The sequence below is a fragment of the Leopardus geoffroyi genome, chromosome A1 (assembly GCF_018350155.1).
Source record: "Leopardus geoffroyi isolate Oge1 chromosome A1, O.geoffroyi_Oge1_pat1.0, whole genome shotgun sequence".
Taxonomy (NCBI): Eukaryota; Metazoa; Chordata; class Mammalia; order Carnivora; family Felidae; genus Leopardus; species Leopardus geoffroyi.
The window spans coordinates 19,389,752-19,415,871 of NC_059326.1; the positions used below are offsets into that span (position 1 = coordinate 19,389,752).

The window sequence follows — 26,120 nt, forward strand, 5'->3', positions numbered from 1 at the left end:
CGGGGACCTTCCTTCACCGGCAACCCGAGAGACGACCTGCTGGGCCCGCCCAGCGGAAACGCGCGGACGCAGAAGCCGGCTCGGGTCGCCGGGGAAGCTGGTAAGCGGTGCCGCCGCCAGGCACGGAGACTCTGGAAGAATGAGCGCGACCGCAGTGGCGGCCTGGGGCCCCTGGAGCGGGCGATGCCCTCGCGCGGCGGGGGCGAGCGGGAGACCGGCTCTCGGCGCTCGAGGATCCGCACCCCAGCTCCGCCCCGGGCCTGGGCCGCTCGCCCGCAGGTCCCCTCCCCCCTCTCCCTCGCAGCCTCGGGTCCCGGCGCCGCGCAGGTGCACCGCAGGTGCAGGTGGAGGACTGCGAGGTGGCGCGGATACTCCTCTGCGAGGAGGAAGGATTTGGGCGCGGCTGGCCTCCCGCATGGTGCGGTCACCGCACGCGACACCTTCTAAACTTGAACGCCAAGGTTTTGCACCCGTGCTCCCATTTCTGGCCATTTGCAAATCACTTTTACTAGTTTTTGATTGGGAGAGGCATGCAAAGGGACTTTGTGACGCTCAGAGTATACACAGGTCTTTTACCGAAATATGGGTGTTAATATTGAGTAAGGGGCAAATATGGGCAGAAAGGACCAAATAAATGCTGGTTTTCAGCTAAGAAAAATCAGTGGTTGCCCTTCCTCATCGGTTACTGTCCATTACATAAAATAAAGACCCTGAAGAATAAAAGAATAGGAATATGGGAAAACTTGGCCTCCTTGCTAAACCGGGTAGTACCAAGAGTCAATTAGAATAGTGGCAAAGAACTTCTTTTCTTTCAGATCCCTGAATATACTGAAAACCTGACTGTTCCTGAAAAGAATTGGTTTTGAACACAATGCATCTAAGTTGGTCAATACAGAAAATTCTAGAGTTTCCTGGCCCTTCTATGACACGCATGAATACAAATGGCATTTTGCAGGTCCCTGTACTATGTAGGTTTTGGTTTGTGAGTTTTGCTTTACCTACGATGCTCTCCGTGCCTCATAATTCTTTGTGGTGTGATTTTAAAACAAAAACAAAACTACAAGTAAGCTTTCTAAAAGCTAAGGTAATTCATTCTAGTGAGTTTTTTTTTTTCCTACAGTGAAAAAAATTGCATCATCTTTCTAAAATTGTAATAATAATAATAATAGCTGCCATTTATCCAGGGTCTCCTCTGTACCAGGCAGAGTGTTAGGAACTTTGTATTCATTCTCCTTTACCTGTGATCCATCCAGCTAGCTGCTTCATCCTAGAAATACAGAAAGGGACACTGAAGTTCAAAGGCTCTACGTATCTCTTCTTCTTCTTCTTCTTTTAATGTTTCTTTAATTTTGAGAGAGAGAGAGAGACACGGAGCAAGCGAGGGAGGGGCAGAGAGAGAGGGAGGGGCATAGAGGGAGGGAAACACAGAATCCGAAACAGGCTGACAGCTCAACACAGAGCCCCACTCGGGGCTCGAACTCTCCAGCCGAGAGATCATGACCTAAATCAGAGGCTTAACTGACTGAGCCACCCAGCTGCCCCACTACTTATCTTTCTTAATCCCAGGCATCTCCAACTCAACATGTCCTAAAATGAACATGTCTCCCTTCACCATGCCTTTCCCCGCCCCTGCCACACTCTCACTGCCAGAAACACACACACACACACACACACACACACACGTACACACAGCACCACCACCACCATTGTGGTTTTCCTTTCTTTCAGGGAATGATGTCATTCACCCAGTTTATACCAGAAACCTGGGAGTCTACCTTGTCCCCTTCTCCCAGCTTGTTCCCCATAAATGTATTGCTAAAACCCTTGCCAATTCTTTCTACATATTTCCTTCTTGTTTCTTCATCGCCATTGCCACCACCCTCTTCTACTCCATCATCATTTTTTTGCCTTTTTTATTGTTGGAGTCCCACTCCAGCCCTCAGGCCCCCTCCCCTCTGCGATCCATTCACTCTGCAGCCAGAGTGAGTGAATTTTCTAATATGCTCTCGATTAAAATCCTTCAGAGACAGCACATTCATTACCCCAAAGAGAAAATCCAGCCACCTGAGCTTGACGTACAGGGGCTTTCATACAAGGCCCTGTCTGCCTCACCAGCCTGTTACAATTCTTTCACTTCCTTGAACTGAACAGAGTCTCTTTTGCTCTTAACATATGCCAGCCCCTCTGCCTACATCACTCTTCTCTCTTTTCCTGGCCAACTTCCATTCGTCCTTCAGATTTCAGTTAAATACCATTTTCCTAACTCCTCTGGATACTTCTGCCGTGTGCCAGCGTAACTCTGTGAGACTCACCACCCTGCATTTGTTGAGGTCGGAGGTCTCTGCTTTGGGGCACGTGCGATGGCAGGGACCATGAGAGACCAAAGTGCAGTGCTGTGAAACTGCATCTAGCACTGAAGTATACAAACCACACTTGACCCTTGAACAACACAAGTTTGGACTGCTCAGGTTCACTTATGTATGGATGTTTTGATAAATGCAGTACAGTTCTGTAAATGTATCTTTAAAGTTTATTTATTTACTATTTATTTAGAGAGAGCAAGCATGATTGAAGGAGGAACAAAGAGAGAGGGACAGAGAGAATCCCAAGCATGCTGTCGGTGTGGAGCCCAGTGTGGGGCTCCATGCAGGGCTCGAACTCAGGAACTGTGAGATCATGACTGGAACCGAAATCAAGTTGCTTAGCTGCCTGAGCCACCCAGGTGCCCCTGTAAATGGGGTTTTTATTCGGGATTATAAAAGCTGGCGTGAGTGTTCAGTGTCTACCTGTTCAACGGTAGACAAGGAATAAATTGCTGTCGTCCTATTAGGGTGATTAGAGCTACTTTGAATTGATTCTGCCTTTTGAAAATAAATTTGTCAAAATTTCTGTTTTTGAATACAGGTTGGGAAAGGCTGTGGTGACTGTGCAAGTGGAGGAGGGCTGTGGGGTGCCCCAGCATGGATGGCTACTTGGTCCTAAGAGTAATTGGAGAGGGCTCCTTCGGCAGAGCCCTTTTGGTTCAGCAAGAGAACAGTAATCAGACGTTTGCCATGAAGGAAATAAGGCTTCCCAAGGTACCTCCTGAAGCAATTAGCTCATGTCGAAAATGTACATGCAATTTGGCCAGGGAAATAAGTTCTTGAGATTTAACATGGAATTGCTTTTGTGAGCAAAAGATGTAATGAGTTTATTCATTAGCTTTACAAGGTCTTGATATATCTGTATATCATATATATATATGATATACACATATATATACATATATATGTATATTATATATATATATATATATATATATATATATATATTTTAAGTTGCATTTAGTTAATACACCTTATTAAATGTCTACACCCAACGCGGGGCTCAAACTCATGACCCCAAGATCAAGTGTCAGATGCTCTTTTGACTGAGCCAGCATGTCTTGATATATTTTATATGAATTTTTGGATATTGTAATTAACAATAAGGGAGAAAAATAGTCCAGGAGGCAATTGCTGTTGCTTTTATCTCAAGGAATAATTTGTAATAATTTCCAATTTTGCGTACCTAAGAGGGTAAGAATCTTTGCCAACAGCAGCTCAGGTGTCATATTAATGAAAATGGAGCATAAAAATGCCACAAAGAGCAAGAACCTAAAGTGCCAACCTTTGGTCTCAGGGAATGTATTCTGTGGCTCAGTTTTGGGTTTTATTTCCTTGTAAGATGAGGAAGGTGCTGACTTATCAGTGTTTATCATAGTTGTCAGAGAAACAATGTGTCGTAGAAAAGAATGTGCCATGGAGGCAGCTTGATAATGTCTTGATCAAGTTTTTAAAAATACATTTTTTTTTTTTAATTTTTTTTTTTTTTTCAACGTTTATTTATTTTTGGGACAGAGAGAGACAGAGCATGAACGGGGAGGGGCAGAGAGAGAGGGAGACACAGAATCGGAAACAGGCTCCAGGCTCTGAGCCATCAGCCCAGAGCCCGACGCGGGGCTCGAACTCACGGACCGCGAGATCGTGACCTGGCTGAAGTCGGACGCTTAACCGACTGCGCCACCCAGGCGCCCCTAAAAATACATTTTAATAAAATTCTCAGAATTGTATTTCCCCACTGCATTCTTGACCTCGTTTAGTGATTCTCAGGTGGACTTCAGAGTCATCTGGAGGTGAAAACACAGATGGCTGCCCCCCCCCCCCCCCCCCCCCCCCCCGCCTTTCTTGTTGAGTAGGTCCAGGTGGGCCTGTGAATTTGCATTTTTAAGGAGTTCCCAGATGGTGGCGGTGCTGCTCTGAGAACCCTTATGCTAGTATGTAGTCAATGGCAGTTTCTTAATTGAAAGATAAGTCATTCAGGATTTCGTCCTCGGAGAATAAGTGAGGGGACAAACAGCTTTGGAAGCTTCTTTTGTAAATCATCTCCTTCCATCCTTACCACAATAACGCATCAGTCTCCTTTTTCATCTGGGACAGTGGTCTGGAAACGTGATGCAAACAGTAAAACATGACAGCCCCAGGTTTTCTTTAAGGATAACTATTGTTAATGGCATCTTGGTTCCCCCCAAAATTTATGCTCAGGCTCATGTTAAAAAAAATGTTTTAGGGGCACCTGGGTGGTTCAGTCAGTTGAGCGTCTGACTTTGGCTCAGGTCATGATCTCACAGTTTGTGGGTTCGAGCCCCACGTTGGGCTCTGTGTTGCCAGCTTAGAGCCTGGAGCCTGCTTCGGATTCTGTGTCTCCCTCTCTCTCTGCCCCTCCCCCACATGTCTCTCATGTTTTTATTTATTTTTGACAGAGAGAGAGAGAGACAGAACGAGGGCAAGTCGGGGAGGGGCAGAGAGAGTGGGAGACACAGAATCCGAAGCAGGCCCCAGGCTCTGTGCCGTAGCATAGAGCCCTAGGAGGACTTGAACCCATCAACTGTGAGGTCATGACCTGAGCAGAAGTCAGACCCTTAACTGACAGAGCCACCCAAGCACCCCTCTTAGACTGTGTTAAAACTGGTTTATATTCTGTGCTTGTAAGGATATAAGGGGTCAGCTTAAGCATAATACAGCCATAATTAAAAAATCACCACATTTTCTCTTAAGAGTTTGATAAACATAAGTTGGGTCAAAGTGCAGTGCTTTAAAACTGCATCTAGCATTGAAGTATACAAAGCACACCTGACCCTTGAACAACACAGGTTTGAACTGCATGGGTCCACTTATATGAGTATTTTTTTGATAAACGCAGTATAGTAGTATAAATGTATTTTTTCTCCCTTGTGATTTTCTTTTTTTTTTTTTTTTAATTTTTTTTTTTTTTCAACGTTTATTTATTTTTGGGACAAAGAGAGACAGAGCATGAACGGGGGAGGGGCAGAGAGAGAGGGAGACACAGAATCGGAAACAGGCTCCAGGCTCTGAGCCATCAGGCCAGAGCCTGACGCGGGGCTCGAACTCACGGACCGCGAGATCGTGACCTGGCTGAAGTCGGACGCCCAACCGACTGCGCCACCCAGGCGCCCCTCCCTTGTGATTTTCTTAATAACATTTTCTTTTCTTTAGCTTACTTTATTGTAAGAATACAGTATATAATACATAAAACATACAACATGTGTGATAACTGACTGTGCATGTTATTGGCAAGGCTATTAGTAGCTACATTTTTGGGGAGTCACATATCACATGCGGATTTTCAATTGCACGGGGGCCATTGCCCCTGACCCCCGTGTGGTTCAGAGGTCAACTGTATACTGTATTGTTGTAAAGCTATCTATTTTAAAATGAAGTATTACATTTATGCTGTTTAAAACCTTTTTCTAGTCTTTCTCTGGTACACGGAATTCTAGGAAGGAGGCTGTTCTGTTAGCCAAAATGAAACACCCCAATATTGTTGCCTTTAAAGAATCATTTGAAGGTAAATATGAATTCCCCCAAATACATGCAATGTAGAATTTGATTTGTGGCCACCAGGCTTTCCTAAAGAGTCTTCTTTTTGTTTTAGCTGAGGGACACCTGTATATTGTGATGGAGTATTGTGACGGAGGGGACCTCATGCAAAAGATTAAGCATCAGAAAGGAAAGTTGTTTCCTGAAGATATGGTAAGAGACTGACTTATATAGTTTCTCTCAAGGTTTGGAAGCAAACTTTCCTTGTAAAATTTGTAGAAGTTCAAATAAAGGCATTGTACCTGTGATTACCTGATACACTTGTTAGATTCACACTTGTTAGAAACAACTCATTTCCATTATCAGTGCTACAGCTTTGTGTTCAAGATCTGGCTGCCTGAGATATCTTTAAGAAGTTAAATAGATATGTTGATAAAATATCAACATTAAAATTTTTTTTTTTTTTTAATTTTTTTTTCAACGTTTTATTTATTTTTGGGACAGAGAGAGACAGAGCATGAATGGGGGAGGTGCAGAGAGAGAGGGAGACACAGAATCGGAAACAGGCTCCAGGCTCTGAGCCATCAGCCCAGAGCCCGACACGGGGCTCGAACTCACGGACCGCGAGATCGTGACCTGGCTGAAGTCGGACGCTTAACCGACTGCGCCACCCAGGCGCCCCAAAATTTTTTTTTTTTTAAATTTTAAAGAGGGAGAGCGCAAGCAAGGGAGGGGCAGAGAAAGAGAGAGAGAATCTTTGGCAGGCTCCACACTCATCGCAGAGGCCAACACAGGGCTTGAAGCCACAACCGAAATCAAGACCTGAGCTGAAATCAAGAGTTGGATGCTCAACAGACTGAGCTCCCCAGGCACCCCTGTTTATAAACTATCAAGGAATAAAACTTACGTGTTTAGAAGAATTTCAAAATTGTCTGATTCATATATTGCTCTATATATTTAAAATTCACAATTGTGTTATATTGAAATTTCAGAAGGTGGATGGATTTATTTTGCATTACAGGATCATCCAAAGAATGAAGCGTAAATTCCTTTTTCTTGAGAGTATGTATTCTCACTCTTTTTCCTTTTACAGATTAGCACATTCCCTTAAGTCTAGTACTTCCTGCCTTTTTAATGAAAACTTGTGTATTAAATACTATTGAAATAAATTGACGAAGGAAAATATTTAAATAAACAACCTTAATGAGATTTAGTTTGATTTAGGGAATAATGCATGTTATGAAAGTATATTGGTATAAATATTTTTCATTTAGAAGTTGTGGTATTAAAAATATGGGTTCCAGAGAAGGAAGTCAGCCTTGACTTCAAAGGAATGAATCTCCATAGCAAAAAAGAAAAAAAATCGGGGCGCCTTGGTGGCTCAGTCGGTTAAGCATCTGACTTCCGCTCAGGTCATGATCTCACAGCTGGTGAGTTTGAGCCCCATGTCAGGCTCTGTGCTGACAGCTCAGAACCTGGAGCATGCTTTGGATTTTGTGTCTCCTTCTGTCTCTCTGTCCTTCCCCCCAGTCTCACTCTGTCTCTCTCTCAAAAATAAACATTTAAAAAACATTTTATTTTTTTTTTTATTTTTATTTTTTTAAATTTTTTTTTTCAACATTTATTTATTTTTGGGACAGAGAGAGACAGAGCGTGAACGGGGGAGCGGCAGAGAGAGAGGGAGACACAGAATCGGAAACAGGCTCCAGGCTCTGAGCCATCAGCCCAGAGCCCGACGTGGGGCTCGAACTCACGGACCGCGAGATCGTGACCTGGCTGAAGTCGGACGCTTAACCGACTGCGCCACCCAGGCGCCCCAAAAACATTTTATTTTTTAAAAATTAAAAAAAGAAAAAAAAAAAGAAATCAGTTTGACATTTAAACATAGGCTCCCTAGGCACCTGGAGATTCTGAGTACTATTGACTGGGGATTTATGAGCAGAAAATGCTGACCTCACAGGATTGTTGACAATAGAATGAAATCCTTTAATGTTAACATATGAGCATTCTGACAAAGTAAATGAAAATCTGACATAATGATTACAAAAAGGAGTAGTGTATTTATTCCTTAGTGGTGAACTATTTTTATATACATATTTAAGAAATACTTTTATTTGGTTGAATTCAAGAAAACCATAGCGAGAGTTTTATTGAACTAAGTTGTTATTTAGATCATATGTAAGGTGATGAAACATGGGCTTCATGGTTTTTCTGAATTTCTCCAGGCAACATTGAATCTTGGTTGAACTATGTAGTTTTTAGGAGTTCTGTATTTACATTATGGAAAACCCAGGTCAACTAAGGCCTAGAGACGATTCTTTGGATTTGGGGTTAACACAAACCAGTTACTGCCTTCCTGCAATTATTGCCTCCTTTTTCCTTCCAGATACTTAATTGGTTTACACAAATGTGCCTTGGAGTAAATCACATTCACAAGAAACGCGTGTTACACAGAGATATCAAGTCCAAGGTAAGTGGAATACCTTGTGGGGCCTAAAAGCAAAAACAGAAACAAAAACTGTTCCACTCAGTCTTTTTTCTGTTTCCTTCTGGGACATTATTATTTAGCTTAGAAATATTTGTCATCCTAATATTTATACAAGCCAGATAAGGTACTACCTGAAAAAGATCATTAAATCTCTTTAGTAGTATATGTTAATATGATCCACACTCTCTTTGCGACTGCTTACTGTGACCATATGATCTCTGATGGAAAATGGTCAAGACCTAGACCAGCCACATGGAGGCATCATGCTGACACAGGCTCCCAGGCGGTCCATCAGGCTCTGCTGATACAATCTTAAGCTCACTTGTTTGATTTCTAAGCAGGGATCCTGAATTTGCAAGCAGGGGAATATGTAGCTGTCAAGAGGGTATCTTGTCCTTTTGTGTTCCACTCAGGGACTCAGCTGTCAGCATCTCTCCCCTTAATCTCTGTCATCAGTGGGCTTTGAAAGACAGCTTCTCTGGAAATCTCTGCCTGATGTGTGAATGATGGAAGACGCAATCTGAGGTCTTCTTTTTTAACGCAGAATATCTTCCTCACCCAAAATGGAAGAGTAAAACTGGGAGATTTTGGATCTGCCCGTCTTCTCTCCAGGTATGTACTTCTGTTCTGTAGCAATCAAAACCTCCATTCTTCAGGAATGCTCTATAATCATTCTTTGCCTTTTTATGGTTTCAGTCCTATGGCGTTTGCTTGTACATATGTGGGAACACCTTATTATGTGCCCCCAGAAATTTGGGAAAACATGCCTTATAACAATAAAAGGTAAGTAATGTACTTAATTCGATGCAAGCATGACCGCTTGGCGACAGGCGCTGCAGCCTTCAAGTGAAGTTTGATCTTTAAAATTACATATTTGAAAGCAATGTAGAATGCCCAGGCTTCTAAATGAAAGTCACAGTTTCCCAACTGTTTTAATCAGAGCTGAAAGGAGCCAAAGGTAAATGCTGAAGGAAAGGCTAGTCACGTCTAGGAACAGTGTGAATGATAACACTGCTTCTCACACTCTGCCGCTCCCACTGTTGAAAATCCCAAGGCACAGGTTACAGCTCTGCCCTTTACATCAGAATGTCTGGGGGTGGGAAGTAGGCATCGGTAATTTCCAGGATCCCCAAATGATTCCAATGTGCAGCAGAATTCAGGGACCACTGGGTTATGTCAATGAGTTAACATTACAGGACTGGATAATGAGCACTTAACCGATAGGTTAATTAAATATAAGGAGAGAATATTAAGGCCTTATGGTTTAAAAAATAATATTTTTCTGAATACAAGTAATACGTGCCCATTGATGGAGTGGATGAGCAGGGAGAATTTTGGCAATAGAGAGATATATAAGAAAGGATATGACTGTCACTTTTTCCCTGCTATTAATAACATTTTGGTGGTTTTTCCATCCATTCACTTCCCCCCCAAACCTAGTTTATGTACTCTATATGCAACTTGGCTTTTTTTTTTTACTTTACATTATATCATATTCATTTCACTATGCATTTAAACTCTTCATAAATAGGGTTGTTGATCTAATGATATATTTCCAATTTTCAGCATCACAAACAGTATTGTAATTAATATATCTTTTGTGCCTAAATATAGGTCATTATTTTCTACACATTCCTGGCATGAATCCCTAGAAGTAGAAACACCTAAAGGCTCTTGTTACCTTTTGTCGAGTTGATTTCTGGAAAGGCATGATAATCCATACTGAATAGGTTCCTTTAAGAGTAAAATTGAGTGAATTGGGAATAGAACAGCTGTCCAGGAACTTATGGGCACAATTGGGGAAATTTGAGTTTGGACAAATATTCAATAATATTACTGAATTAAGGTTACATTTCTTGGACGTGATCATGGTTTCGTGTTTATGAGGGAGAGTGTTCCTTGTTCTTAGGAGATACATGCCGACATGTTTAGGGGTGAAGGCTTTGCTGTCTGCAGTCTTTTTTTTAAGAGGTTCAGATTTATATGGAAGAGGGTAATAGCCTGCAAACGTGGCAAATGTTAACATTGGGGAGTCTAAGAAAGAGCATGCGGGCATTTACTTTTCTGTAGGTTTGAAATTAAAAAAAAAAAAAAAGTTGGGGGAAACGGTTGCTTAAAGCCATTAGTTAAAATGCAAAGAACATCACATAGAAAAAGTCTGGGGCATGGCAACCAGGCGGTGAGAGCGATGGAGGAAAAGGGGATGCTTCGTATGCAGAAGGGTGGGCGTGTGGAGCCAGCTAGAGAAGTCAGTTTTCTGATTTTTGAAGAACTGTTTTGTGGAGGGATGAGTAGGCTTATTCTCTTTGTTTAGGTATGTGGAGCTAACACGGGGTGGTGAGGGTTCCCAAGAGACACATTTTAGCTTCTGAAAAGGAAGACGGCCAGCCCACAGAGCCAGCCAGCAGGGGCGTGGGCCCCACCCGAGGTTGAGCGCTGTTCATCAGGGCCTGGGGCTGTACACAGGTCTGAGTGGGAGCTGCACTGCATGACTTCTAAAGTCCTTCCAACTATGCTAGTCTGAGTCCACAGATACACCCTCTTGTACCACATGCTGCTGAAATCATACCGGAACCACCCTGATTTGGGAGGGTAGGGGCTGGGGAACAGAGTTGGATTGTGAACATTCCTGTTAGTAAATATCTAAGTGTTAGACCAAACTTACCATATAGTTTATTTTATTTTTTTTATTATTTTATCATATGTTTTATTGTAATAGCTAGGAATTACTTATGACACCTATTCTTATTAAAGGTAATATTTCATTTTTCTTTTTTATATTCCACATATTCACTCATAACCCATTTGTCATTACGTTGCTTCTTTATGCTTCCAGTGACATCTGGTCCTTGGGATGCATTCTGTATGAACTCTGTACCCTTAAGCATCCAGTAAGTATGGTGTGCAAAATGGAAAAGGCAGCCTCTTGTCATGTCTGGCTATGTCCTCAGGAATGTACCAGATTCCACTTGGCAGTTGGCTTTCCTGGGTTAATGTAACTGAGTGCTGACCATATAGACTCCATCTTTGGCCTTCCGTCTTGTTCTTCCCTCTGGCTCACAGCTGGCACCACTTTAGATAACTGCCTTGTGGCCTCACCACCATGCCCTTCACTCCATAAAAGCTTGGGGTTAAGGTCAGCATAGCTGGGGAGAAGGGGTGAAGAATGGGGACAGAGAATAGTTGTGTCGTGCCTGGATCCGCCTCCTGCCTCACCCGCCCACCCATCGCCCCCGTCTGTAAGTTCCCCTGCATAAAACTCGGTGTACATGGTACCGAGTGACTTGCTTCGTTTTTCAGTACTAAAGTACCTTGTCAGTCTGGAGGATACATTACCGACCCTCCTCCAGCTTCTCGCGGATGAATTCATACACAAGTTTTCATTCCATTGGTATCACCTTTGCCTTGAGCCCCTTTTGTAGCCTATACTAACAGGAAATTTCCAAGATTTAGTTTTTGTAGTTGTATATTTGGCTTGCCTGCTTGACTGCCTTCTTTCCTTCCTTCCCTCCTTCTCTTCTTCCCTTTTTCCGCTATTCTCAATTTGTTTTATGTTGGTAAAATATATATAACATAAAATTTACCATGTTAGCCATCTTAAGTGGCACCGATTACTTCACAATATTGTGCAGTCATTACTACTACCTATCTGCAGAACTTTTCCATGGCTCCAAACAGGAAACTCCGTACCCATTAAACGATAACTTCTCATCCCTGTCCCTCCCTGCCAGCCCCTGGTGACCTTTAATCCACCTTTTGTCTCTGTGAATTTGCATATTCCAGATATTTCATGTAAGTGGTATTACACAGTACTTTTCCTTTTGGGTCAGAATTTCATACCTTTCTGTGACTGAATATTCCATTGTGTGTTTATACCACATTTTGTTTATCCATTTATCTGTTGTTGGACGTTTGGGTTATTTTCACCTTTTGGCTATTGTGGAAAACATTATTTTTATATTTATTTTTTCAAGATATTTTAAGAAATAATGTAGCAAAGAAGAGGTTAAATGACTTGCCCTGCTTATTGAGCACTTGTTTATTAACACAGAACTAACAATACCAGTCCCTGTTAGGTCTTAGCCTTGCGTAGTAATAAATTCTGTTCTTGGGGCACAGATTGAAACTTGGCTCTAACCAAGCATTTTTTTAATTTTCAATTTTTAAAATTTTAATTGAAATATGGTTGACATAGAGTCTTATATTAGTTTCAAGTGTACAACATAGTGATTCAACTGTTCTATACAATGGAAAATGCTCACCGTAAGTGTAGTTACCCTCTGTCATCACACAAAGTTATTACAATATTATCAACTATATGCCCCATGCTGTACTCTTCATCCCTGTGACTTATTTATTTCATACTTGGAAGTCTGTGCCTCTTAATCCCCTTCACCTATTTCACCCATCCCCGTCCCCCTCTACCAAGCATCTTTACAGACATGCTTGAGAACATGTAAGAGTGAATGAAGGAGAAAAAGCCTTCACCACCATTAGGTGAAAGGAACTCACAGTGAAGCCACATGAGGTTAAGAGGCTGTCTTCCTTGAATATGTGTGGTTTATAACGCCAGCTGCATGATTAGAACAATTTGGGAAACCTTAAAAAATGGTGATGTCTGGGCCTATGCCAGACTAATCGAATTAAAATCCCTGATTGTGTCTTGGATGGTAGTGGTTCTAAAACAGATAATTCTAATGTGTAGCTCAAGTGGAAAACCACTGTTGTATACAAATAATTTTTAAAATTCCAGTATCTTATTTTTATTTAGGATTATATCCTTTATTCCCCTGATTTTATCTTTTTTTTTTTTTTTTTTTTTTTTTTTTTGGAGACTTTCATATACCTGTTTGTATTTTTTTTCTAGCAAGAATAAGAATTCAGGAGTGTAGGGCCTCGATGTTTGGCACACCGTCTGTTCTCTCATCTGCTTTGAGGCAAAAGTAGTTCTCCAACCTTTAGGAAATGCAGAAACCTGGCGTAATGGTTCCAAAGCAGATTCACGCTTATGTTTCACTACCTGAATTTTTCTCTTGTAATATGTTGATTTTTTTTCCTTTTTCATATCTTCACCTGTATATTTCATCCATAGGGTAGCGCCCTTCCAAGGCAGAATGCCAACATGTTCTTACTTGAGTATTACCGGGGCTAACCAACATCTAATCTTCATTCCAGTGTCTATTATGCAGTAGAGATTTTTTTAATGTTATTCTGGCATGTCATTTTGTATCCCATTCTATTGCTTATCAAATTTTAATAGCTACTTTGATGACATGAAAGGTAAAAGAGATTTGGCAGTAGAGGTCTAAAGCTGGAAAAGTCTGGAGTATGCATCACAGGGGGGTAGGCCTGGGAGATTTTGAGGTTCAAAGGGATGTTACACTTATAATAAGGCTGTTAGTACCGTTGAGTTCTTAAAAAGCTACATGTATGTGTCACTTTGATTTTTAAAATATGTTAAAAATGTGTATCTGCAAACACATTGATTATGAGTGAGAGCGTACCCAAAGCTGGCACTGATGCTAAGACTTTCTCTAGATGGGGAAGTTTTGCACTATTTATGCTTACCTTTCTTCTGAACTCAACGTAAGATTTCGAATAGTACCTTAAGGAACCCCCTCCCCCAGGAAGAAAAATGACCAGGCAGCAGATACATTTATAAAATTAAAATGATTCATAAGAATTCAGTTGAGCTGGTAATTTCTTACTTCTCCTCTTTCCTCATATCTGCTCTTATAGTTCGGTTTTACCTTTTAGTTTCAGGCAAATAGCTGGAAAAGTCTTATTCTCAAAATATGTCAGGGGTCCCTGAGGCCACTGCCATCTCAGTACTCCTGTGAGCTGCAGCATCTGATCAAGCAGATGTTTAAGAGGAACCCTTCACATCGCCCTTCTGCTACAACACTTCTCTCTAGAAGTTCCTTGGCTCGACTTGTCCGCCAGTGCTTACCCCCAGAGGTATGATACGTGTTGGATCCGCTGTGAGCAGTTTTCGAGTGTGGTAAAATGATTTGTTATCTTTTAAACACTGACGTGTTGTACATGCTTATAAAGATGCAAATAATGCAGAACTATATTAAAAAAATACACACTTCCTTTCCTTTCTTCTCTCCCTTCCGCAATGCTGTTCCCTGAGAATAATCACAGGGAGAATCTGTGTAAGCTTTCAGATATTTTTCTAGACCTATAGAAACATCTCCTTGTGTGCCTAAATGATATGTATTTTCTAAATGGCATTTTTACTTCCCTTTTTTTAATTAGAAAAGTTTTTTTAATGTTCATTTATTTTTGACATAGAGAAAGAGAGACAGAGTGAGTGGGGGAGGGCAGAGAGAGACACAGAATCGGAAGCAGGCTCCAGGCTCTGAGCTGTCAGCAGAGCCCGACACGGGGCTCAAACTCACAAACTGTGAGATCATGACCTCAGCCAAAGTCAGATGCTCAAAATGACTGAGCCACCCAGGCACCCCAGTATTTTTACTTTTCAACTGTAAATATGATTGTGGGGAAGCATGTTGATAATTAAATGACATTATGGCAATGTCTATAGAAAAGCATATTCCACATCTTTAAATTCTCTGCTTTAAATTTTCAGATCATCACAGAATATGGTGAGCAGGTATTAGAAGAAACCAAAAATTCCAAGCATAGTACACCAAGAAAAAAAAGTAAGAATTTCGGACAGCTTATTTCTTGCTCGGTGTTCTTTTAAAATGTAGTGTAACAAAAAAAAAAAAAATATGATTTTCAAGTTACTGGAGACAATTTCAGAGATACTCCTAAAAGTCAAATTTTTCTCATTGCTATTTCTGATGTAATTCTGTACTGACTCTTATATATTTAGTTTGCTAGGAATCAAAAAGCCTAGTTTGGAGATTTTAGGGATGTGAAGATTGTTCTCTGTTTCATTATTACTACCATGTTTACTTTGGTCAGGTAGAAGGCTTCTGTGGGCTAGCCTAAGAATACAACCATGAAAATACAATGTTAATCTTCTAGGAAATTATCCCCAAGTTTCCAAAGAATCATCTGGTAAACAAAATTTTAAAAACAGCCTTTTCAGAAGTTGGAACTGTCCACATAATGGCTGCACAGAATTTCCATACATGTTTAGTCAATCCTGAACAAATTTCAAATGTAATTTATTGTCTCTTTGGAAATTGTCATCTCTTAATTTTTTCAAAGCTATTATTGTCCCTTTTATTTAAAAAAAAATTTTTTTTAAGTAAACACCATGCTCAATGTGAGGCTCGAACTTATGACTCTGAGATCAAGACTTGTTGTATGCTGTGCCCACTAAGCCAGTCAGGTGCCCCTGTTTTTGTTCCTTTTTATTTATCATCAGTGACTCAGACCTTCCATCTGATGAGATCCAACGAAGATGGTAGCTATGACCGGAATGAGAGAGGAGAGAAATAGAAATAGATCATCCAGTCACTGTAGGGACATGTTGCAAAACCTCCATTGTTTGGTTCTCACTGTCTTCGCGTTGGATACTCCAAAAGAAACACTCAAAAACTGTACCGTTTTCTGAAAGTTAAATTTTAAATGTTATTTTTTGTAAGAATGTAATGTGAGCCCTTTGGTCTTGTAATTCAGCCTTTTCTCCATTCCTTCAGGGGTGGCCAGTTCCCTTTGTTTCAGCAGTTTGCTTTAGTGTTAATTGTACTTTACATACTATTTTGTGGCTTTTGTCCGCATCCCAGGGGAGTGGCAAATAGTTTTAAAATGCTGAGCGACAACAATAAAAAACAGTCTTAAGTTTCAAGATAGTTTGGCTAAGTGTAGTTTTACAACTTTCTTTCTTTCTTTCTCTCTTTCTTTCTTTCTTTCTTTCTTTCTTTCTTTCTTTCTTTCTTTCTTTCTTTCAGTTTACTTACCTTGAGAGAGAGAGTGAGCAGGGGAGGGGCAGAGAGACAGGGAGACAGAGAATCCCAAGCAGGCTCTGCACTGCCATCAGGGAGGCCGACGTGGGGCTTGTACTCATGAACCTTGAGATCACGACCTGAGCCAAAATCAAGAGCTGGACGCTCAACCGACTGAGCCACCCAAGCGCCCCTAGTTTTACAATTTCTAAAAAGAGGAATAAAGCAGTGGAGAAGTGCTACCATGTCCGACCGTGTGTCTGGTGGCATCTCCACCCGATCAAGGGTCAGTGGCACCAGAACAGTGAACGCTATGTGAGGGCGGGGACTGGGTCTGATTTACTCACTGTCGTATCCTTGGCACCTGTCATCACAGATGCTCAATAGCAATTTTTTAAAATGTTGAATGAATGAGGAACATGGATGGCAGGGCTCTGCCAGGGAAAATCAGCCACTCTTACCAAAGGGACCTGGTGCCAGAGTTCTCCCTGACGGCTGCTAGTGCCTTGTGACGGAATAAGCAGCTCAATTTATTTTTCTCCAAATTTTAATTTAAATTCTAGTTAGTTAACATACAGTGTAATATTTGTTTCAGGAGTAGAATTTAGTGATTCATCACTTACATACAGCACCCAGTGCTCATCACAACAAGTGCCTGCCTTAATACCCATCACCTCTTTTGCCCATCCCCCACCCACCTCCCTCCATCAACCCTTTGTTCTCTATAGTTAAGAGTCTCTTTTTAAAAAGCATTTTTTTTTTGTTAAAAAAATTTTTAATGTTTATTTTTGAGAGAGAGAGAGAGAGAGAGCGAGCAGGGGAGGGGCAGAGAGAGAGGGAGACACAGAATCTGAAGCCGGCTCCAAGCTCTGAGCTGTCAGCAAAGTGACCGAGCGGGGCTCGAACCCACGGACCACAGATCATGACCTGAGCTGAAGTCAGAGGCTCCTCACCGTCAGCACAGAGCCCGATGTGGGGCTTGTACTCACTAACTGCGAGATCATGAGCTGAGCCAAAATCAACAGTCAGACACTTAACCCACTGAGCCACCAAAGTGTTCCAGTTAAGAGTCTCTTATGGTTTGCCTCTCTCTCTTTTTCTTTTCCCTTCCCATATGTTCATCTGTTTTGTTTCCTAAATTCTACATATGAATGTAATCATATGGTATTTGTCTCTGTCTGACTGACTTATTTAGCTTAGCATAATACTCTCTAGCTCCATCCGTGCCATTGCAAATGGCAAGATTTCATTCTTTTTGATGGCTGAGTAGTATTCCATTGTATATGTATGCCAAATCTTCTTTATCCATTCATCAATTGATGGACACTTGTGGGCTCTTTACGTAGTTTGGCTATTGTAGGTAAGGAAGCAGCTTATTTCTTATGAGGAATACCTATTCCAGCTGCTATAATAGCAGGGAGAGCACAGACTGCATAGCTAGCCTGAGCTGAAGATGATAATGACCTTCCAGGTATGCAGAGTGTCTTAACCTCCTAGCGCCTATATGGGCTGGCATAAGTGCGTACTGATGCCTTACCTTTAAGATGTTAACATTAGGAGTAAAACAGCAGAAATAGCCTCTTTTCTAATTACTAGGTGACTAAATCTTGATATCCCTATTCAGGCTAATGCTTTGGCCCTTTGACTTTAAAAACTTCATTTATCTTCACTTGTCTTTCAAGCTTTGTGCAAATCACACTAGGAACTTAAGAATGTGAGCCTGTACATGCTTTCTCTTCCTACCTTCTCTTTTCGTTTTTAGCAGACTCCAGCAGAATCAGGATAGCTTTGGAAAATGAGGCAACCACAATGGTAAGTGCTTTAAAATTACGTTTGTGAAACACCTGTCTACTGGGTACCATCCAGTGCCATGAGATGTTTATAAGACTGGGACCTGGTCCGTCCTGGCCGGTAGTTTTTCATCCTTTGGCATGTGAAGTAATTTGTGGCTGTTGTCCTGCACCGCCAGCTGAGCCACTTTAGGACATCAATCACTGGTTCATTTACTTTGCTTTTTTTCTTTTCTTTGTTTCTTCTTCCTTCCTTCCTTCCTTCCTTCCTTCCTTCCTTCCTTTCTTTCTTTCTTTTTTCTTTCTTCCTTCCTTTCTTTTTCTTTCTTTCTTTCTTTCTTTCTTTCTTTCTTTCTTTCTTTCTTTCTTTTTCTTTCTTCCTTCCTTCCTTTCTTTCTCTCTCTCTTTTTTTCCTTCTTTCTTTCTTTCTTTCTTTCTTTCTCTTTCTCTTTCTCTTTCTCTTTCTCCGCCCCAAACCCGTTTTTTTCTTTTGAATTCTTGATGACAGGTGGTTTCAATATAGATGTGAGAGAACTTTGTTCTGCTTTCCATCATGAAAATTTTGTTTTAGTCTGGCTGTGGTTTGTTTTTCATTGTGGCAAAACATGTATGACATAGGATTTTACCATTCTAGCCATTTTTAAGCATGCGATTCAGCAGCATCAATTACAGTCACAGTGTTGTACAACCAGCAACACACTCTGTTTCCAAGACCTTTTCATCACCCATTACAGAAATGGGTGTATGTACAATACAATACAATACATATGTACATACAATACAATGTATGTATTGTACAATACACTGTACAATAACTCCCCATTCCTCCCCGCCCTGCACAGCCACCCCAGCTCCTAGTGACCTCCATTCTACTTTCTGTCTCTATAAATGTGGCTGGTCTAGATACTTCCTAGGAGCGGAATCATACAATATTTGTCCTTTGTGTCTGGCTTCTTTTGCTTAGCATAGTGTTTTTAAAGTTCATCCATGTTATAGCCTGTATCAGAATATTTTCCTTTTTATGGCTAAATAATACTTACATCTCTGTTTTGATCTTGACATTTTTCTGTTCAGGAACTTTTAGTGCCTCCCCATTATCTGAGAAAGCAAGGTGACAGTTTTCAGCCTGACATTCAGGGTTCTGTTTGTCTTGTTTTGCCCTGGGTGGCTGGGAGCTCTTTGATACTAAAACTGCAGTCAAGTCCTGAATAGGAACAGTGGGTCCGCTTCCTAGTGTTACCATGCCCAACTCAGTAACTTGTGTCACACTGATGATTTTTTCCTTTCTTCAACATTTTAATCAACCTTTTAATTCCAAAAAGAAAAAAAATTAGCGCTAACAGCAAAATTTTCTATTTATGGAATGTACTAGTAATTAAACTTGGAAATTTTTGGAATGGAGATTTGGCTGTAAATAAATAACAGCATCCCACCATTATGTGGCCAAATGGAATAGATCCTGCCCCTGTACTTTGTTTTTTTAATTTGTGTGGGCATATCTATTTTTTTTTCCCCAGCTTGATTGAGGCATGATTTATAGACAATAAAATTTACCCATTAGTATAGAGTTTGATGAATTTGGAAATTTTATACAGTCCTATAACCACCACCACAATCAAGATCTAGAAATCCCAGCCCCCTAAAAAGTTTCCTCTGGGCCCCTTGCAGACAATCCTGACTCCTCTTGTAGGTGACCACCACTGTCTATTTTATTTTATTTTGTTTTGCTTTTTGTTTTATTTTATTTTGTTTTGTTTCTTGAGTTTATTTATTTTGAGAGAGAGAGAGAGAGAGAGAGAGCGCACGCACAAGTTGGGGAGGGGCAGAGACAGAGAGGAAGAGAGAGAATCCCAAACATTGGTGTAGAGCCCAGTGCGGGGCTCGAACCCACAAACTGTGAAATCATGACCTGAGCCAAAGTCAGACGCTTAACTAACTGACCCACCACTGTCATGTTAATACCTACCTATAGTGGACATATCCACGTGTTCTTGCAAAATGAAAAGGGGGCAAAATGTACGCAGATCGAAGAAAGAGCCAGAAAGTAAGCCGGCAAGATATGATGGCAGGAGGGCAGAGCTGAGTGGTGTGGAGCCATGAATGATGTTGGAGTCTGCTGTCTGTGGAGCAGTGACTGTTAATGGGAATGGAACATCGGAATCCCCTCAAGGCTTTGTTTTTAAATATTTTATTAAGTTTCTTTATTTATTGGGGGGTGGGGGCAGAGTGAGCTAGAGAGAGAATCTCAAGCAGGCTCCACGCTGGCAGCACAGAGCCCAATGTGGGGCTCGAACTCAGTAAACCACCTGAGCCAAAACCAAGAGTCCCATGCTTAACTGACTGAGCCACCCAGGCATCCCCCTCTCAAGGCTTTTAAAACTGCTCATCACCACTACCCAGCCGAGATTCTGACTTCTTTGTCTATTGGGGGTCCTTCGCCATATGGGGAGAGAAGTTTGAGAACCACGGTATAGAAATAAGGCACAGTGTGCCAGCTACAGCCTACTGTTTATTTATTCAACAAATCATTGAGAGCCTATACGCTGGAATCTGTCGAGGCACAGGATATGTATTCCTTCTCAAATATATGCAGATTTAGTGGCATCTAGACAGTGTGTTGCTATACTTCATGAAATCAGAAGCTTAGATGATTTGGAAAAATACTGAAAAGTGGGAACATTTTATTTTTTTTTAATTTTTTTTTAACGTTTATTGTTGAGACAGAGAGAGACAGAGCATGAACGGGGGAGGGTCAGAGAGAGGGAGACACAGAATCTGAAACAGGCTCCAGGCTCTGAGCTGTCAGCACAGAGCCCGACGCGGGGCTCGAACTCACGGACGGCGAGATCATGACCTGAGCCGAAGTCGGACGCTTAACCGACTGAGCCACCCAGGCACCCCGAAAAGTGGGAACATTTTGACTATATATAGCAACTTTATAAAAGATCTCACTTTGATATTCCAGCATGAAAAGCCCAATACAGCAAACCGTATTGAAAATTTTCATTCCTCATTGCTTCTGTGAAGGCCTCTCAAAGACGTCTGTCATTTTATATATCCTCTTCATAGTTGCAACGATCAATATTAATGATTAGTAATGTGTATGACTGTAATATACATAAATAGGTATGTGTGTGTTTTTTAACTTACATATGTATGATGTATATGGCTTCTACATGCAGTTATATATGGGGTTCTATAGTTATTAATGTTTTTTTAATTCATTAATCTTTATTTAAAATTTAGGTAGCTGACTTTGCACACTTTACCTTGTTTATAGCAATTCAAGCATTGCTTCATCCTTATTTTTAATCTCTTTTCAAGCAAGGGGAAGAACAAGGTAGAAAGTACAGCGACACTGATTTAGAAAGCATTCATAAAAATTCAACCGAAAGTGCACAGAGGAGAGTAAATGAAGAGAAAGGTAAGTTATTCAAATTCGAGTCACTGTGTAAGTGAGGAACTGGGGAATATGGAAGGAATACTAACTTTCACCTTCCTTGCTTGTAGGTATCGTGAGCAAGTGGGCTGGCAGATTTTTGTTTGCTTATCTAGTGATTTATTTCATGGTACAGGAATATTTTATTACTCACAAAAAAAGAGAATAGTGTTGATCAGTAAGAGCCTTTAGAAAAAAACAGTTTTTGTTGCACTATCTACCATAGAAACCATGTCCAGAAATATACAACCTCTCAGGGCTTCATTCTTTGTACATTGTATAATATATAAATATTTTTAAAAATTCACTTTAATGATTAGCTTTACTTTTTCATTTGGAGTTTTTTTTTTTTTTTTCCATTCCCTTTACTACTTAGAAGAACATTGTTGTGAGTGGAGGTGAGTTTAAAGAGAAAAGAAAGACTTCCGTATAGTTGTTCAAGTATATGTGTGCATATAGATGAATAAATAATATGCTTAGCAGTCCTTTTTAACATTTTGAAATCAGATAAATCAGTCCATCCGAAGAAAGCCAGTTCACCAAGTCCTCTCAGGCGACAGTGGGAGAAAAATGTACCCAACACAGCTCTCACGGCTTTGGAAAATGCAGCCATCCTCGCCTCCAGTTTAGGGGCCGGGGATGATAGAGGTCAGTAGTCCGATCGAACAGTGTTATTAGAGAACATTTTCTAATGGTTGTTTAATGGGCTAGACGTCGTTCTTGTTGTTTTTATTATCACTCTGTAAAAGATCTTAGGTGTCATGCCTGAGAGCAGTGCTCATGGAGACAAGTGGAATAGATTTTAGTAGAGAGTAAAATATAATTAGCTTAAAATATGGTCTGGAAGATATATGCTGAACATCTTTTTTACGTGGCACTAACAGTTACCTTTTCACAACTAGGTGGTTCTGTAATAAAGTACAGTGAAAATAGCACCCGTAAGCAGTGGCTCAAAGAGACTCCAGAAACTTTGATGAACGTCCTCAAGAATGCTGATCTCAGCCTGGCGTTTCAAACATACACAATATATAGACCAGGTGACTCAAGTCTATTACGTAACCATGGAAACACTTTGATTTTTTTTTTTTTAAAGTGTGGTAAAATATGCATAAACTAAAATTTACCATGTAAGCCATTTTTAGGTGTGCAGTTCAGGGGCATTAAATACATACATGTTGTGCAGCCATCACCACCATCCATCTCTAGAATTTTTCCCATCTCCCGAATCTGAAATTACATACCATGAAATAATTCCCCATTTTCCCCTCCCAGAAACTTTGATTCTAAAGTTGTAAATGATTTTATTAAAAAAAATTTTTTTAATCTTTATTTTTGAGAGAGAGAGAGAGACAGAGACAGAGTGTGAGTGGGGGAGGAACAGAGAGAAAGGGAGACACAGAATCCAAAGCAGGCTCCAGGCTCTGAGCTGTCAGCACAGAGCCCAACTTGGGGCTCCAACCTGTGAACCAGGAGTTCGTGACCTGAGCCAAAGGCAGACGCTTAACCGGCTCAGCCACCCAGATGCCCCAGAAGATATAACTGATTTTAAAGTTATGAAATGATTCAGAACATTGTATTTTTTAGGTTTTCTTGAGGTTTTTTTTAGCCAGTCTTGAGCTATAATTAAGATTTCCCATGGAGCTTCATTACTTTTATTTGGTTTTTATTTATTTTTTAAATATTTGTTTTTGAGAGAGAGAGAGTGTGTGATAGCGGGGAAGGGCAAAGAGAGAGGGGGGCAGAGAATCTGAAGCAAGCTCCTCACACAGCACAGAGCCCGATGCAGGGCTCCAGCCCACAAACCATGAGATCCTGATCTGAGCCAAAGTCGGACTCTTAAACTTGGACTAAGCCACCTAGGCGCCCCTTCATTACTTTTTATTGTTTACTTGTTTGTTGGTTTTAACAAGGGTGGGACTACTTTGGAGGGTAGTCCGTTTTTACCATGCAGAATACACCACTGCTTTACTGACTTTAGTTCAGACTCCATCGTAGTAAACTTGGAGGAACTTCAAGATTTCTTTTGCTCTGTGCTTGAATTCTGCCGTATTGAATAGAGCTCAAGAAAGAGAAATCATTAGGATTTGATTTTCTTGTTGTTTCTACAGACATTTTCACTAAAACTGCACGAAATCACCTTTTGTAATACTCTTTTTAGGAATCCAGGCCGAAGCAGTGCATTAAGGGTGTCTACGTGTGTGTACATGTGTGTATAAGTTTGATCATTCAATTATTAAGCCACCTTACTAGGTTAAGATCTAAGACAAATTATGCCAAGTAAAGCATGTAATGCTGTGGCAAGTCTCAACTGTGTTTACTGTAACAGATTTAGTTGTATTTGTTTATTTGGTCAGTGTTTATTGAGTGCCTAACTTATGCTAGGTTAAGATTTAAAAAAAAAAAGAAGAAAGAATAAAACACAGTTCCTTCCCTGAAAGAGTGTGGGGGGAACGTGGCCCTCACGTCAGAGGTTTAGAGGAGTGTAGGTGAATTGTGGAGATGTGTCCTGATAGAACCGCCCCGCTGTGTCACAGGAACCCTGGGCGCAGGTGGATACACGGGACGGAGTGTTCAGGAAGGTTAACGGTTGTGAATTTTGTTTTAGCGATTGTAGGTCCTGGAGTTTGTTTTTGGTCCAATGATAAAGGTTTTGTCGTTTCAGGAAAGTCAGTGTTCAGAAACTCTGCCATAGCTCTGTTTTGAAGGGTTTTATAAAGATTTAGCCCACATTTTTGTGTTAGGTTATTGTTGCGTGAGCAAAAAATAAAGCAATTGCCATCTGGAAAATTTCTTGAAGGGACGCTTGTGGTTGCCATTCCCCACTGTTCTTCTCCACCCCTGGAAAAAGTTGGGGGTGGGGAGCTTAAAGGAAAAACAACTGTAATACAACCATCCCAAGGTAACTTTAATATAGGCTCTTATATTTGGAGGCTTTAAATGTACTTTTCTGCATTCTTCTTTTGAAGAAAGTTCTGCTTATAAATTTAATAGCAATACTGATGCTTCATGGGCCTGTTTTATGCCAGAAATCATGCTGTGTAATGTGGGGAGGCGCTACCGAAGAAATATAGGGCCTGGCATTGTCCTCAGTTAGCCAGCTGTCTTCTGGAGGATTTTAGTCCTATGTTCACTAAATAAGTAAATGCTGTTACAATTGGCATAATTTCTGTTAATATTCCTCTTGAAGGCTCAGAAGAGTTCTTGAAGGGCCCCCTCTCTGAAGAAACAGAAGCATCAGACAGTGTGGATGGAGGCCACGATTCTGTCACTTTGGACCCAGAGAGACTGGAGCCTAGATTGGATGCAGAGGACACGTATGTTGGGATATACCTAAGATGGTGTTAGTTGGTGCGCATGATGTCAATTATACCTTAATTTCAGGTTTAGCAGGAACTGGTTATATTACTTGACATCACAAACGAATATTTATATCTTGATCTTTTGTCTGGGATGGGTAATGTGTTACAGTATTATTACAGAATTCCTGACTGAGCCGTATTTTATGATCGTTTAGCTTGGACTTACTATTTTTTAATATGTTGGATTTTATTTGCAAATGTTGTAGAAACATGAAAGAAGCAATCCTGTGGAAGGGATAACACTGTTTTCCCTCCGTTCGGTTGCCTTATGGAGCTCGTTTTCCAAAAATGTAAATATTGTGATGCTGGCGTTCTGTTTTGAGCCATCAAAAAAAATACTTGCTGTGCCCCTAATATGGAGGCTTAGTATCCAAATTGTTTCTTCACAGGGATTTTGAGGAGGATGACGACAGTCCTGACTGGGTGTCAGAACTGAAGCTGCGAGCTGGCTGGCCAGGAGTGTCTGATGGGTAACGCCCAAGAAGTGCTCTGTCGTTAATATCGCGTAGCTGTTTAAAGTGAGGAATTAATGTTTGGATGGTATCAGCTCACAGGATATGTATTTTTCTTTGGACACAGAATGAAGAGGGGGAAACTGAATATTTAAAACTGTGTATTTTTCTTTGGACACAGAATGAAGAGGGGGAAACTGAATATTTAAAACTGTTCCTGATCAGTGTCACAAGGTTTAAAATATCTGTAACTCTCGAGTTTTTGAACTCAAAGAGAAGGCGTGGAAGAATGGCTCTGAGCTTCAGGCTTGCAGTCAGAACAGAAATGGGATGCTGCTGCTTACATTTTGTGTGATTGTGGGAGATTATTTAACCTCTTGGAGCCCCAGTGTCCGCAACTCTAAAATGAGGATAATAATGCCTTCCTCATAGGGACGCTGAACATAGACCATGGCAACGGCCCATAATGTTATTTCTGCGATTGTTATGATTTGTGTTTAATTGCTGCACAACTCTTTTTACATTTCCTAAAGGTTTGAGGATCAAAATAAATTTAATTAGACCATAATGATGTCGTCCAGTGTTCCAGTAAGACTTATTTCTGGGTAGTGATCCATGATCTTCGGTGATCTTCACCAACAATCCGCCATCCTTAAATACGGCCCCTCATGGCACCCAGGTCAGCGGATCAGCTGTGGGACGGGGTGAGGGGGCTACAGATCTTGTCTGCAGTTGGCAGTCCTGGGCAGGAGAAAGAAACAGGCCAGAGGCGGGACGTATTGGACACTAGAGTGTGCCGTGGAACTAATGGGATGCCAGTATGTGTGGGGCATGACACACACGTGCTGGGGTCCCGTCATTCCATTGTC

At 41.0% G+C, this 26,120-nt stretch overlaps 1 protein-coding gene across 7 annotated transcripts; it reads left to right on the forward strand.

The window, feature by feature from the left end:
• NEK3 (NIMA related kinase 3) lies at positions 1–25,819 on the forward strand. Of its 7 annotated transcripts, none has more exons than XM_045475105.1 (17): positions 1–100; positions 2,905–3,077; positions 5,793–5,886; positions 5,974–6,071; positions 8,245–8,328; positions 8,891–8,958; positions 9,043–9,129; positions 11,183–11,237; positions 14,104–14,304; positions 14,942–15,014; positions 17,974–18,023; positions 21,326–21,425; positions 21,948–22,088; positions 22,343–22,477; positions 24,628–24,754; positions 25,189–25,269; positions 25,433–25,819. In XM_045475105.1, the coding sequence occupies exons 2-17, from the start codon at positions 2,961–2,963 to the stop codon at positions 25,458–25,460; spliced, it is 1,539 nt and encodes a 512-aa protein (XP_045331061.1). In that variant the 5' UTR covers positions 1–100; positions 2,905–2,960; the 3' UTR covers positions 25,461–25,819. The 7 variants fall into 7 exon arrangements, with proteins under 7 accessions (XP_045331061.1, XP_045331073.1, XP_045331062.1 ...); XM_045475117.1 differs by having other exon boundaries at positions 17,977–18,023; XM_045475106.1 differs by lacking the exon at positions 25,433–25,819 and adding an exon at positions 25,379–25,412.
• The last annotated feature ends 301 nt before the right edge of the window (positions 25,820–26,120 follow it).